The sequence below is a fragment of the Rhinatrema bivittatum genome, chromosome 2, assembly GCF_901001135.1.
Source record: "Rhinatrema bivittatum chromosome 2, aRhiBiv1.1, whole genome shotgun sequence".
Classification (NCBI taxonomy): domain Eukaryota; kingdom Metazoa; phylum Chordata; class Amphibia; order Gymnophiona; family Rhinatrematidae; genus Rhinatrema; species Rhinatrema bivittatum.
In genome coordinates this window covers 600,221,880-600,237,776 of record NC_042616.1, presented here as the reverse complement: position 1 = coordinate 600,237,776, position 15,897 = coordinate 600,221,880, and the positions used below count along the sequence as shown (strand labels likewise).

General features: G+C 41.1%; 1 protein-coding gene across 1 annotated transcript in view; it reads left to right on the top strand.

The window, feature by feature from the left end:
• The window catches only part of TTC39C (tetratricopeptide repeat domain 39C), a 184,433-nt gene that overhangs the window by 113,678 nt on the left and 54,858 nt on the right, over nucleotides 1-15,897 (top strand). Inside the window, exon 6 of the mRNA XM_029591144.1 lies at nucleotides 5,126-5,294. Coding sequence (XP_029447004.1) covers nucleotides 5,126-5,294 — 169 coding nt within the window. The remainder of the gene's footprint in view (nucleotides 1-5,125; nucleotides 5,295-15,897) is intronic.

The window sequence follows — 15,897 nt, the reverse complement described above, 5'->3', positions numbered from 1 at the left end:
ACTCAGGGATGGCGAACTCCAGTCCTCGAGGGCCGCAAACAGGCCAGGTTTTCAGGATATCCACAATGAATATGCATGAGAAAGATCTGCATGCACTGCCTCCATTGGATGCAAATCTTTCTCATGCATGCTCATTGTGGATATCCTGAAAACCTGGCATGTTTGCGGCCCTTGAGGACTGGAGTTTGCCAATTATCCAGTTAGGGCAGGGATGGCGATCAATGTGCAGATTAATCTGTGTATTGGAGTTGCTAAGATTCATCATCAACTATCCTAAGTACCATTTAAGCCCGTCATTTCACTTGCAATTTGTCAGATCACTACTTGACTTGGGCAAGAGACTTCCTTCTACAACAGAGGGCTATTACGTTGATATCCGCATTAGATTCAAATGAGTCAGCAGGCATCATGGGACATGGGACTTCAAGGCATCAACTCTGCATGTTATTCCCTTGGCATGTCTCTATATACAGTAAGGAAAGCTCAATGAACCCTTGGATCATAATGGCTTCAAGCCACTCTGGATCTCTGAGACAGCATCCATTTCTCTTAATCGCTCAAGGATTTTTTGTCTTGGTGACAAATCGGTTCCAATTTGACCAGAGGCATACCCTTTCAAATGCCTCCAGTTCCTTCTGATTATGGATGCATCCATCCTGGATGAGAACCTCACATGGAGTGATTTTGGACTCAGCCTTTGGTCTGTCAGGAAAAACTTCGTTGGATAAATTTCCTGAGCTAAAGGCAGTTCGGTATGATTTGAAGGCATTCAGAAATTGGCTGGCCAAAAAAGTAATTCTGGTCCAGATGGAAAAATCAAATAGCGATGTTTTGTATCAACAAGTAGGGAAGAACAGAATCATACCCCATCTGTCAGTAGATTGTCCAGATGTGGGACTAGACCATCTCTCGAGATGGTTCTTAGAGCCATATGTCCAGCAGACAAGGAGTATGTTCTTGCAAAAACAGATTGTCTGTCTGGTTGGGGAACCCCACAAAATGGTCTCTGGACTGGGGGTAACAAACTAGATATTCTGCAGGTGGGGTACACCCATGGTAGATTTGTTTGTGTCCTCTCGGAACAGGAAAGTCCTGCTTTTCTATTCCAAGAAAGTGATTCAAGGCAAATTAGCATCAGACACCTTTTGCCCTTGATTGGAGCGAGGTCCTGACGTATGCATATCCTCCAATTTCTCTCATTGTGAGGATTTTGAAGCTCAGAGAAAACTGGAGGACTATGATCCTTACAGCTCCCTTTTGGCTGAGACAAATTTTGGTTCCCACTCCTGAGGGAGATGGCTATCAGGAATTCGAGCAGGCTGGAGAATTCCCCAAATTTCATCACTCAGGATTGAGGGCAGTGGTGCCATCCCATCTTTAGGTCCATGGCTGTCACAGCCTGGATGTTGAGTGGATAACTTTGTAATCCTGGATCTCTCGGAGGATGTGTTATGTGTTTTTAAGTTTCAAGGAAGGATGCCACTAAATGTTCTATTGGCTAAAATGGAGAAAATTTGCCTTGTGGTATGAGCAAAAGGCTCTAGACTCTTTCTCCTGCTCTACTGATATGTGTGCCTGAGCTTGAGATCAACATGGAGATGGCAACTGACCCAGAATCCTCTGCTATCTTAGTATTTCTGGCTATGTGAACTTTAAATGTCCTACTGACCCTGACCTGGAGGAATTCTAAGGACATATGGACAGCATTTGAAGCTGGTGACAATTTGTGATGCCTAATTATAGGGTCACAAGAGCAGAAGGCAGCGGTCAGAACCTCAGGCTAGAATGTCGATTACAGGGGCATCTGTATATGAAGATTGCCCTGAGCAGCAAGATTTTAACAGAACAAAGGATTATCTAAAGAGTGGTGGTAAATGGGTCCCAACTTGGAGATCTGGTCAGGGTAATTTAGGGATAATTTATCATGCTGTTGACATGACAACCTATGTAGATGATACTCCAGGTGGTCATGCAACTTAAGAATTTCTGACCTAGTACTGTATTGTATTTTACCTATAAAAGAAGGATCAGTTCATGTACACAGATGAGATACTGGTTGGTCAGTTTGTCAGAGAACTGGCATCCAGCAGCTTCCAAGAATACTTATATTGCTCAATAAAAAATTATACTTTCTACAAAATCTAAGTACAGTATTCTTGTGACAGTGGAGAAGCGCCATAAGCGTGTTTGGCGCATAATATTTCACAAAAACTACTTGACTACCTTCTGCATCTTTCAAAAACAGATCTCAAGACCAACTCAGTAAGAGTTTATATGAGTGCAGTTGGTGCCTCTGTAGAAGGTAAACGCATCTCTGTACAGCGTTTGATTGTCTGATTCATGTGGGATTTGCTTCATTTGAAGGCTTCCATCAGCCCTCCCACTTTGTCCTAGTACTTCAATGTGGTATTGACCCAGCTTGTGAAAGCCTCCTTTGAATCGTTGTGGCCTTGTGACCTGAAGTTCTTGACCTGGAAAGTCATATTTTTGGCAGCAGTGACACCAGCATACAGAGTCATTGAGCTCCAGGCTGTAGTGACTTACCCACCTTATATCAAGTTTTATTATGATCGGGTGTTTCTTGCCTAAGGTGGTGTTGGAATTCCATCTGACCCTGTCAGTCATCCTTCCACAATATTTCCCAGGCCACATGTCCTCCAAGGTGAACAAACACTGCTCAGTTTGAACTGCATGAGAGCCTTGGCTTCTGCCTGGAGCAGACTAAAGCCCATAGAAAGTCCACTCAGTTTTTTTTTTTTTTGTTTTGTTTTTACATCAATAAATTGGGGGATTGCCTTTGCCAAGTGCATTCTTTCCAGTTGGCTAGCATATTCCATCTCCTTCTGTTATGCCCAGGCAGGCCTAGTTCTGGTGGGTCATGTCGAGGCTCACAGTGTCAGAGCCATGGCAGCATGGAGGAGATCTGAAAAGCTGTGGCACACACATTCACATCTCACTACTTTTTGGACAGTGACTCCTATTGTAATAGTAGATTCAGCTAGCTATGTCCTGTGGAATCTCTGTGCATAGCAAATGTCAAAAAGGTTTGTTGCCACTAAAAAATCAGTTGTTGTGTCCGTTGGCACAGTTTTGGTTTCCCCTTTTTTGGCTGTCTGTAACTAGATTCCCCACTTGTGAGGGCTGCCATCTTGCTTGTCCTCAGAGAAAGCAGAGTTGATTATCTGTAAGAGGTGTTCTCCGAGGACAGTAGCATGTCAGTTCTCACAAAACCCACCCACTTCCCCTTAGAGTTGGCGTCAATTATATGTGCAAAGGTAAAAGACTGAAGGGGCCCTTGCGTGGGTGCGTGAAATGTTAGTATGCCAGGCATGCCCAGTGAGGCACAGTCAAATTTCTGGGACTGGACTTCTTCTGTCACCCTACTTACGAAGGTTGACATCCTGCTGTCCTTGGAGAACACTTGTTATAGAATAGCAATTCTGCTTTTGAATAGCCCACATAGCTGTAAAGTACACAGATGCTCTTAGCAAATGTATCTTATGCTAATTTTCAAAGAGATACAACATGGGTAGTTTCTCTTTGAAACTTAGTGTAAAGTGTGCATGTTAAAAAGCCGCTGTATGCTTTCTACCTGCTCCTTTGCGTAGATGGCTGAGAGGAATAAAATAGTGCATGTGTTTGTGAAAATGTATACGCATGCTATTTCCCCTCCCCGAAAGACACTTTCAGCCGAATTGCAAGGATCTCAGACTCTAGGTGGGAGGTCTTGGTTACTACATAACAGCAACAGCTGGTAGCCAGACTTGGGGCCTACATGTACCAGGTTCTTGGGGGCTATCGCAGAGTGAAATAGATGATGACAGATAATGACCAATTGGCAATTCAGTTTGCACAGGTTATTTCTGGCCCATACCACTATGGTTATATCCCATCTTTCAGCAATAGAAGCTTGAGCACCTGTAGGATATTGCTCCTTATCCAAATCTGTTTTCGTTGTCTCTCTCTTGCTGTGGTGGCTGTGCTAGATGGGAGGGAGAGGGTTAAAAATGGTGAAAAATCTTCAAGAAGTCATGGTGCCAAAGGCCATTGTGCTCCTCCCCCCCCCACACACACACAAACACAAAAAAAGCTGATATCACATCACACAATGCTAACAATATTTCTATGGGTCCCATCACTGAGAGGCAATCCACCTGGTTGTAGTGACTGCAAGCTAAAGAGCTTAACTTCTAGCATGGGAAACTTAGGGGGACCTGCTGAATGTCCCCACAGTGAGTGGTAGAAAGGCAACGTGAAGGAGTGGCCTAGTGGTTTGAGCAGCAGGATGAGAGGAACCAGGTAGGCCAGGATTCAGATCCCACTTCTCTCACTGATGCTTCTTGTAACTTAGGACAAGATACTTCATCCTCCAGTGCCTCAGGTACACATTTTGATTGTGAACACTCTAGGGCAGAGAATACCTCCTGAACCTGAATGTAACTCGCTTTGAGCTTGGGTTTCGAAAGGCAGATAATAAAATTGAAAGGGAGTGGGCCAGGGAGGGGGATCCCCGGTCTCCATGTTCTTAGCTCTGCGCTGCAGCTCCACTTGTTTACACTGAATGGGTGGAGGGCATTGGAATCTTAGATAAAGGACCTGCTTGAGCTTCACATATGCCAAAACCAGAGAAACAATTTAAGGATTTGCAACTGAGTGGCTTAATGCAGATAGAAGCCCTACATTAGCAACCCAAAGAAATCACCAGATATTGCTCTGTGGTGGTGTCCTTTAGCAATGTCTATTCCATCCTGTGAAAATATTTAGATTTATATAAGGACCTTTTTTTTTTTTTTTTTTTTTTTTTTTTTTAAACATAGGCCCATCTAGTCTGTCCATTCCCATCTCCTGCATTCAAAGATGGCTTTATTGGACATCAAATAAATAGTCTTCACGTTGTATTTTGATTTAAGTGTGGTTTTAAAATATTTGACATTTTTACAAATTTGGGGCCTGATTCATCAAGACATTTTCCCATAGACACAGAATGGGAGAAATGCCTTGGTGAATCAGGCCTTTACTGATATATTTTTTTCTGATGGTCTTTGTTCAGTCTTTGCTTGCCTGTACAAGTACTGCTGTGGTCTGCTACAGATGCTAAATGTATTCCCTGTCTGTTTTGCATTAGGTTAGCACTCCTGTGGTATCATACTGTGGTACGGCCCTTTTTTGCCTTGGATGGCAGCGATAACCAGGCAGGGTTGCAGGAAGCAAAGGAGATCCTTCAGCAGAAAGAAGCCGCCTACCCAAATTCATCTCTCTTTATGTTCTTCAAGGGAAGGATACAGCGATTAGAGGTATAGTTCCCATGCTCCTTCACAGCTGCTTCTCAGAACTGCCTGGCACCAGATCACGGACAAGATCCTGGTCATCCTTTGTCTGCTCTTGTGAAGCTTAGGGGACTGTTTCATTTAGGTCCTTACAATGCAGCTTTTCATTTTAACCAATCACATCAAATCAGAGAGAGACTCTACTTCTTGAGGGTCACAAACAAGGGATATTAGTGGCAGGGCAGAAAAGGGAAAGAGCCTAGGGTGGAGTAGGGTCTGTGGCAACATAGTAGGCAGGTACTAAGCGACAAACTTATGGACCAAGTGAACCTTATCTACTGAGTACTTGAATTGAATCTCTACATTTTAACCTGAATAATCAGATGGTTAAAGGTACATTCATTATTTAAAGGGGTGGGTGTATATGCCATTTTTCTTTCCAGAGACACAGGGTGTGCCAGTTTATTTACTCTGTACTGTTAAAAATTTTCAGATGGTCCATATATGAGAAATTTTAAACATTTAAGCTGTGGGTATATTTGCCCGTAATACTTCACGGTAGGGTGATTCTATTTTAGCTGGTTTCCCAGCATACCTTGCAGTCCTAATTCCTTGGAATGGCCACTGTTGGAAACACGATACTGGACTTGATGGACCCTTGGTCTGACCCAGTATTTCATTTCTTATGTTAGTTTTGATAACATGCCATTGGAAGCCCTACCATGGCAATACAGGAGTAAAGTTCAGAAATGAGGGGGCAAAGGTGCCGTAATTCATGAAAATAAGGCTTCTAAAAATAGTGTTTTGAAAGTGATCGTTTCCTGAATTACATCACCTTTTTTTCAAATGTTAACTTTTTCTCAATTGTCCAAACGTTCCCAGTAGTCTCCAGCTGGCATAATTCTGTCAAGGAATCCCTTGCCATATTGAGAATTCCAAAACTGTGCTACTCTTCAATTTTAATGTAAAAAAAATAATAAAAATTAAATAACGTAACTTGCAAATTAGAATTTCCCATAGAGGCAAACAGAAAGCCCAAGTCTAAATTTGAGTTTTACACACCTTATGGCTTACAAACAGGCTTCAATATATCATAATATATTATCATCCTTTCTTGAAATGGTTTATAATTCAGAATTGACCTCTTTGTTCTGTTGCATGTTTATGCCTTTCCTGTTTGGGAAATTTCTCATTCTGACTTTGTCATCACCCAGTGTGCGTGAGGAGATGAAGGTATACTAATATAGGTTTGTGGTGCTGAGGCCTGCAGGCAGGGCTGACCCTAGGGGACTGTGTGACTGGGGCAGATCTGCTGGAGAAGGGCCCCTTCCCGAGAGTGAAGAGTTGGGGGGGAGGGAGGGAGGGAGTTATCCCTCTGGGGGTTGAAGAACATCGGTGGAAATGGGAGTAAGGTCTCCCAGAACAGTCTGCTATTGTACCTCAGGACTCTGCTGCTGTAAATCCTGACTTGTCAGTGAACAGGAAGTGAAGTTGAAGGTGGGGTTACCACGGCAGCCACAGGGCCTGGAGTGGTCTCCCCGAATTTCTCCCACCCACTTAAGGATGGCCCTGTTTGCAGGTGTTGCTTACACAGATGCATGAGTTAGAGCTGCTGCAGTATGCAGGCATGAACTGAAGATCATGTATTACCAAATAGAATACACTTGGCTACCTCCTAGCTGCTTTACTTCACCTCCACATACTAGGCTGAATATTTAACAGACAGCCTGCTTTTTCACTTTTTTTATGCTTAAATCTGTTTATTGAACTGTAAAGCTTATTATCACAACAAGCCTGGGTACGTGTTCCTGAGCACCCAGGTCATATACAAAAGGGAATATCAAAGAGTAAAGATACAAATTTGCTTGCATCCCAACTCCCCCCCATCTCTCCTCCATCCCCATAGTCATGATATAGTTAGGTATTGCAAATGAGATTCACCTTAACGCAGACCAAGGGAGCGACTCAATCCTCATTTTACTCAATCTATCCTCAGCCTTTGATACAGATGATCGCAATCTTCTGATCCAGCGCCTGCAGGCGCAAGGCTGGTGGTCAATAGTTCTATTATTGGTCTATGGTCTGTTTTTCTGTTTTGACCATGTTAAGTTATATTAGTTCGGTTCTGTCAAAGTTCGATCTATATTTTCTGCAGTGTTAAATTAAAATCTCTGTTGGTCATGCTCGAGTTTATGCTCCGATTCTGTCCTGTTAAGATATTCTAATTTATTGTAATCCGCTTTGAGTCTGGTCCGGATTACAGCAGAATATCAAATGTTTGGAAATACGGTAAATAAAATAGGGAAAGTCATCAGAAAACATCGGATCATATACTACATATATGTTCTGGATATTCAGCTTTTGGTACCGCTTGGCTTATTTAAATTTATTTATTTAAAGGCTTTTATATACCGGTGTTCATGTACTAGTACATACCGCGTCGGTTTACATAGAACCAAAGTTGGAAATTACATCAAACAAGTGGGTACAAATAACAGGGATAACTTCATAAGAACTTAGAACTTATAGATAAAGCAGAGAACAAGAATTAAATTATTATAAATCATTATAAATAAATACCCATAATTGCAAATAATTACAATTGTAACTTGTTGGAGTAATAGGAAACTTAAATGGATGTCTGGCTGGCTGTGGCATAATAAACTAAACCTCAACCCAGAAAAGAAAATTACTGTGGTGGGTAAAAAAGACCCTAACCTCTTAAAGGCTCAAATGATTCTTGAAGGGATAGCGCTTCCATTTTACCATCAAGTCCATAATCTGGGATCTTTACTGGACTCTAGGCTTACCTTTGAGCCTTAGGCCCAGGCTGTAGCTAAGCCAGCATTATTTTTTCCAGTTACACCATCTGCACTCCTTTCTTAAATGGCCATGCCTTTGCCAAGTTATTCAGGACTGTGTGGTTGCCAGCCTTGACTACTGTAATTTGCTGAATATTAGGATTCCCCCTCCCAGAAAAATGCATGTGGTCTCTGCAACTTGTACAGAATTGAGTAATTTGAATACTGTTGAATGTGCATAGGATTGAGAGGATTACATCCACCTTAAGATCCCTACACTGGCTACCAGTAGTTTCATCGAACAAAGTTTAGAATCTGTTTAGGCCTTTAAAGGTCTAAACAGCTGTGCCCTGCTCTTCCTGAAACCACTATCTGGACCTCTACATCCCTCATTGCTCTCTGCAATCATTGCCACAAGTGCACCTAATGGTCTAATCACTTAAGGACCAGCACCTCACTATACCAGAGAAAAAGAACTTCCTCAGGATCAGTCCCAACACTGTAAAACTCCCTGCTTGTTAAAATTGGATTTAACAAACTTGCTAGTCTTCAGAAAATTACTGAAAACATGGCTTTTTTTAAACTACCTACTCAATTCAAGGTGCAGCTTAAGATGTGTTTCTCTAATAGTGCTACCCTCAGAGTCTTAAATAGAATGCATCTTAAAATACCTGCACTGCTATCACCTACACCTTACAGGATGTATATCAGATTTCTAGTAACCCATCGTGATATGACAACTTTCTAAATTGTACTGTAACTGTGCCAGTGCATCTACATAAGCTATTATTTTATGTACCTTACTTAATGCAGACTCTACACTATTAATTGATACCCTATCAGGTGAATTTTCAAGAGTTAATGCTTGTAAATGTAACATACTATCTTAGCAATTTTCAAAAGCTTGTTACCCACATTAAATGCACTTAACGCGGGTAAAATCTTTTGACAATTGTAGCAATGTTAAAAAGCCAATTTACACGGGTAACATGTATTTACATATAAGGAAGTCCATATTTAGTGCCATTTAGCTGGGTAAGTTCTGACTTATCCGGCCACGTTGCATGTTTTAAATATTGGGCCGCAGTCAGCAGCCGCCGCTTAGCTGGATAAATAATTATCTGGCTAAGTGGTGGGAAGGGAAGGGAATGGGTGTGATGGAGAGGAGCTGAGTTAGTTGGATAAGTTATGTGGCTAACGCCAATATTCAGTTAGCCAGATAAACATCTGGCTAACTTTAGGATAGCTGGATATATTCAGCAGATGCCCCGATCAATGCAGGCACATCTTTCGCCTTCTAGCTGCTTCAGGGCAATTTGTAAGAGATAAGAACATAATTTAAAAACTTGTGATGCATAGCTTCAAATACATGAATACACAGCTTATTCCTATAACTATGCATATTCACACTTCATCATAAATTCAGTTTTTCATTTTGGCAAACTGAACCGTTCTTTCAAACTTGCATGGAATGAAACGCCAACACAAGCATATAGAGTTTTTATAGCGAATGATGAGTTTTATGTGAACACCCTTGGGTCAAAATTTTTTTTTTGTTTTAGAAAACATCATTGAACCAATATTGATAGACAAATACTCTATTCTTGTTCTTTTTTTTTTATATTCGGATGATGTCAGGTTGCCTGGTCTGAATAGAGTCAATATATTGAAGCTAGATATCACAAAAAAGACCACTCAATAGATATATTGATTCCATGTGGTTCAATTCCATGTTGATTCCATGTGAGAAATAAAAAGATGGAAGTATCTATTACAACATATTGTGTGGATTTTTTAGCACAAATTCTTAAGTCTGAAAATGTTCTGCTATTGATTGGGTTGAATGGGACATCAGGGGAGGTGATGGAGACAGAAAATTATTCCAGCTAGAATGCTGGATTTATTTATTTAAAGGCTTTTATATACTGATAACCGTTTGCACATCGTATCGGTTTACATAGAACATTGTGATTAAATAATGAAGAATAACATTTACATGGAATGATTGGTAGCATATAGAGTTAACATATGTAAAACAAAACTATATACATATTGATAAGTAAGGCGAGACTGAAATCAGGATATCATTTGAAAGTAGACCAATTAGCATGAAAAGAGCTAAAGGGAGAGTTACAAGAGCTGGCAAATGAGTAAGAGAGTGCGAGGGGCAATAGGGTGGAGGTATTCTATGAGATGAAAGGGGAGTGGGGAGGGAGCGTTAGGGGGTGACGAGGGAGTGACAGGGAGGTTGGAGGGGCATGAGCATGGAAGGGTATCAGGGGAAGGCCTGTTTGAAGAGCCATGTTTTTAAATTATAATTTAATTTATAGATTACACTGCATTGAACTATATGGGATCATATCTTTTGAGTGGTCTCCGTGCAAATAGTATTCAGCAAATTAGATTATTAACTCACAAATATTAGTGAAGGCAATTTTTTTGTATATATTCACCAGATGGCCATGCAACTGAATATATTAGGCTAAGCTAGCCAGATAAGTTTATCCGGCTACCTTGCCAAGCTGCACAGCGGCTGAATATGAACCTTGTAAAATCCAGTTTTAAGTGTGTATGAATGCTTTTGAAAATCAGTCCCTATGTGTTGTATTTTTCTGATCTGTTGTAATGTTTTGAATTGTCTTGATGGAAAAGCATGAAATTGACTATGATGAACTAAGCCCAGATTTACCCCTTTATGGGGGAAAATTTTACAACAGCCCGCATAAGTTAAATCAGTTTTCAAAGGGGACTTACATGCCCAAGTCTCTCTTTTTTTTTTTTTTTTTTTTTTTTTAAATTACCTCACCAAATTTACCTGAGCCCAAAGTTACACCTGCTATTGTGTACATGTACAATTTTCAGAAATTTTATGTGTGTACTCTGAAAATGCAATAGTTGTGTGTGTGAAAATCCTCTCCGACCCCACCCCCACAAATGCCTTCGCTCAGCCTGAGCAAACTTGCATGTGAACATGGTATACGTGTGTAAGTTTGCCTGCATATCGGGTAGGCAATTTGTTGTTTTTTTTTAACCAGCCAGTTCTCTGGGTAAAGCACCGTTTTACCTGCAGAAATGCCTTTTGAAAATGACTCCTCCATATGTATAGAGATGTGGCCTTGTTTTTTCTTAGACAAATAGGAATTATAATTCCATGTGTGGAATGGGGTAAAACCAGAATTAGCTCAGCCCCTCCCCCCCCCCCCCTGGAAGAATGTGATCCCACTAGCTATCAAGCACCCTGCCACCTTATTCACTGTCAGGTCGATCCAGTAAAGTGTGCTCCGTCGGAGCGCACTGTCACCCTGCTCTGGACGCGTGTTTTCCCTTACCCCTTATTCAGTAAGGGGAGGAAAACACGCGGCCCACCCGCGGCACCTAATAGCGCCCTCAACATGCAAATGCATGTTGAGGGCCCTATTAGGTATTCCCGAGCGATCCAGTAAGTAAAATGTGCAGCCAGGCCGCACATTTTACTCTAAGAAATTAGCGCCGCCCAAAGGTCGGTGCTAATTTCTTCCGGCGCCAGGGAAGTGCACAGAAAAGCAGTAAAAACTGCTTTTCTGTGCACCCTCCGACTTAATATCATGGCGATATTAAGTCGGAGGTCCCCAAAAGTAAAAAAAAAAAAATAAAAAAATTTTGAATTCGGCCCGCGGCTGTCGGGCCGAAAACCGGACGCTCAATTTTGCCGGCGTTCGGTTTCCGAGCCCATGGCTGTCAGCGGGCTCGAGAACCGACGCCGGCAAAATTGAGCGTCTGCTGTCAAACCCGCTGACAGCCGCCGCTCCAGGCCAAAAGGAGGCGCTAGGGACGCGCTAGTGTCCCTAGCGCCTCCTTTTCCTCGTTTGCACCGCATTGCCTAATTTAAATACTGGATCGCTCGCACCGGCGAGGGGCCGGTGCGCGTGCCGGGAGAGCGGGCGTTAGTCCGCTCTCCCACGGACTTTACTGGATCGGGCTGTGTGCATGCTAAGAGCTAAAAAAATACAAGCACCTGTGGCCTTCCTCCTCAGCTGCTCACAGCAGGTGTGAAAGAGGCTTGTTAATTTAATAGCTCATCATAGGGTAATGCTTTGTTATGCTCAGCAGTGTGTCTGGCATTATAAGAGCAATAAAACAACATTGCTGGTCCTCTATACATGGAGTCAGTGTGAAGGATGATATCCTCTGGCAATAGTCCAGTGAATCTGCTCGCTTTGTATGAAGTGGTTCTCAACACCTCGTGTGTCTGCTGAAAAGGAGGAAGGCTGTAGATGGCTTACATGCAGTGTAGTAGTGTCACCAGAAGACTAGTTTGGACAGCATAAGTGGTAGCTTGAGATTCGATTCTGTGGCAAGGCTTCTGAGATCATCTGATTCTGTGGGGGTGTGCATTATTTAACAGTATGGCCATAACCACACAAGATAAACTCTGCAGTTGTCTGTCCTTGCGTTAAGAAATCAGGCACTGATACTTCAAACTTTAATAATCGCCCCCATCTCTTCACTTCCAATGTTAGCAAAGGTCATTGAGAAGGTGGTCCACACCCAACTACAGGAATTCTTAGATGACAATAACATTCTGCACGAGGCTCAATATGGCTTTTGCCCCGCCATAATACTGAAGCTCTACTTCTACTAATTTAGATTCAATTTGCATGGGATTTGATTCCAGACTTAAATATCTTTTGGTATTGTTTGACCTTTCAGCAGCGTTTGACGTGCTTAACCATTCTCTTCTTAGCCCAACTTCAATCCATAGGTCTTACATCTGCAGTCTAGCAGTGGGTTTTTTCTTTCCTCTCAAATTGCTCCTTCCGACTAGTTATTGGAGATTCCAGTTCTAGCTCATTACTGTTGGATGCCGATGTTCCTCAGGGTTCATCTCTTTCCCCAGTTCTTTTAAATATTTATTATCTCTGTACTATTTTGACTCAACTTGATATTCATTAAAAAAACTGCAAATGACAGTTCCCTCCCCCCCCCCCCCCCCCCCCCCCCCCAAAATCATGGCTTCATTTAGTGTGCAGCATTTGATAAGGTTTCCAGTTGCTTTTCTCACATTATTTATTTATTTATTTATTTAGCATTTTTATATACCGACATTCTCGATACAAATATCAAATCATAGCAGATGACTTTCTGATAACAATCTAGCCCTAAATCTTAAAACGGGGAGATGTTGTTACTCTCTTATTCGAAACTGGACAATTTCCCTGATGGTTATTTAATGGTATTGCTATTTGTCAGGTCTGAAGTAGGAGACCTGGGCATTTTGATTGACTCTAAGCTTTCTTTATGCCCCATATATAATCCTTGGTGAGGGGCTTTTTCCATAAACTCTGCCATTTAGGATTTATTAAGCCATTCTTAAGTCTCAGATTTTAAACTGGTAACTCAAACATTGGTCATGAGCTCACTAGATTACTGTAATTCTCTCTCTGCAAAAAAACACAATTCATGTGCTACAACTTATCCAAAATTCAGCAGCCCACCTGCTCTCTGGCACTCCACTGGCTCCCAATAGAGCAGCGGATCCAATTTAAAATAATTACTATGATTTTTAAAGCCATTAAGGGTCTTGTTTCCTCTTCTTATCCAAAACCAGTTTTCTATTTTCCTCACGATTTGTACTCAGTAGATCTTAAATTATTGTTGATCCCTTCACATAAGTCCATTTGCTTAGCTGAGTCACATTCTTTTATTTCCAGCATCGCAGGCTACACCTTTTGGATTAGTCTTCCAAAACCACTAAAAATGAAATGTGACCTATTATGTTTTAGAAGGATGTTAAAAACTTACCTTTGCTCCAAAGCTTTCCCTACTTAGTTATCTCAAGTGATTATAGCATACCTTACTATGTTTTTTTGCTATTGTGTCAAAGATTTTTTTTATCTGTATTAGGCCAATGCAATATCGGCACGTGAAAAATGGACATTCATGATTGAACACTCACTTTCCTAATGCGCACGCATCCACCTCTCCCGGGAGCGCAGTGCAGTTGGCAAATGAGACACTGTGTTGAAAAGGAGACACTAGGGGAAATTGTACTTCCCTAGCACCTCCTTGGCATCGGGCGCCCAGGAGAAGTGGCTGTGCATGGGTGAGGAAAACAGACACTCAATTTTACGGGCGTCTGTTTTCCTAACCTGTGCACAGCCATGGGTTAGGAAAATGGATGCTCGTTAATTGAATGTCTGTTTTCCCAACCGTTGGAAGAACTACAGAAAAAGCAGTATTTTCTGATTTTCTGTTAACTTTTGGGGCTCCTCAATCCTTAACAGCTTCGGGGCTGGCATTAATTTTGAGAGTAAAAATGTGCGCATCAGGAGCACATTTATTTTTTACATAAAGGGGGAATAGCTAATAGTCTCATCAACATTCCATTTAGATATGATGAACACTATTAGCTTGCGCACGTTTTGGACGCGCTGATCCCCTTATTGCATAAGGGGTTATGGATGCGTGTCAAACCACGGGTTAACCTGTGCACTAGCCTGAGCACATGGTATTGCATCAGCCTGTTTGTTTTTTATTTAATTTTTGTTTGTTTAGTCTGGGCATTGTATTAGTTTTTGTACTATTTGTAAGTAACTTTGTTTTTATTATATATGTAATTCTTGTTACCCGCTAAGGTCTGTGAATTAGCGGGCTATAACTTTTATAAAAATAAATACTGCAACTTCCATTTCTTAACAATGTTTCTGACAATTGAAATTGCTAGCTGGAAGCATTCAGATTTTTTTTTTAATAGACTTCCCCTGTTTGAAAGAGTGAATTACAGTATCTTCATTATCAAATGCTCAAACAGCTGCTTAGAGGAGTGCCTATGGTTGTTGAAAATAGATCAGTCACAACCTGAGAACTTAGAAGAGCCAGAGTATTTGTTCATCCATGGAATTGTCTTCACCTGACTAATTGAAGTCAGTCAGCTTTTTTGTCCTTAACTGCCTACAACAGAACCCCTCCCTGTTGTTTACCAGATCCATGTGGCTTAGAGTAAACAAAATTAAAATGGGTGAAATTGCATGTTACTCACAATATACAATCATATATATAACTAATGAGAGTGAAATTCCCCAAAATGATACAAAACATTTACAGATTTTATTATAGCAGCTTCATAGATAAATGAAACGTAATTTGGGCTGTATAAATTGTATTTATCTTAATCATATCACATTCTTACATCAAAAACAAAATACACAAATATTTCAATTTTTTATATGCAAATTTACATATGTTTATCAATTTTATTCATCAAAACTTCAAATTTCTGTGAGTTAATGGCCCATGCCATCACAAAAACATCTTCCCCTGTTATGAGAAAAAAAAAATTATAAAAAGTTCATGTGATTCATTTATATAAACTCCTCATATCTAATGAATATATTTCAAAATAACTATCAAATGCATGAACACTGTTTCAGGCACTCCTCCACCATCTCTGATAAGCCATTTCAGGCCTTGTCATTCTCAACATTGATTCTTGCAAGACCAATAGTTAATTGAACACCCTGGCCCCCTGTGTCTTATTCCCAAATTTTGTAATAATCTCTCATACCCAAACATAGTGGGGCTATTGACCAAAGAAAATCCAGCCTCCCTATGCTCATTGAACTTACGTGCTTTAGCCATAAGAACATAACTGCCATGGTAGGTAGACCAAGGGTCCATTGACCCAGGCATCCTTCCTTTTTTTTTTGACAGTGACCGATCTAGATATCTGGGATGTATCCAGCAGATCCCAAAGAGTAGATCCATTTCTTGTTGCTCATTTCCAGGGATGGACTTGGGAAAAACCACTGGTTATCTGGCTAACAATTGTTTGTGGACTTGTCCAAATGTAT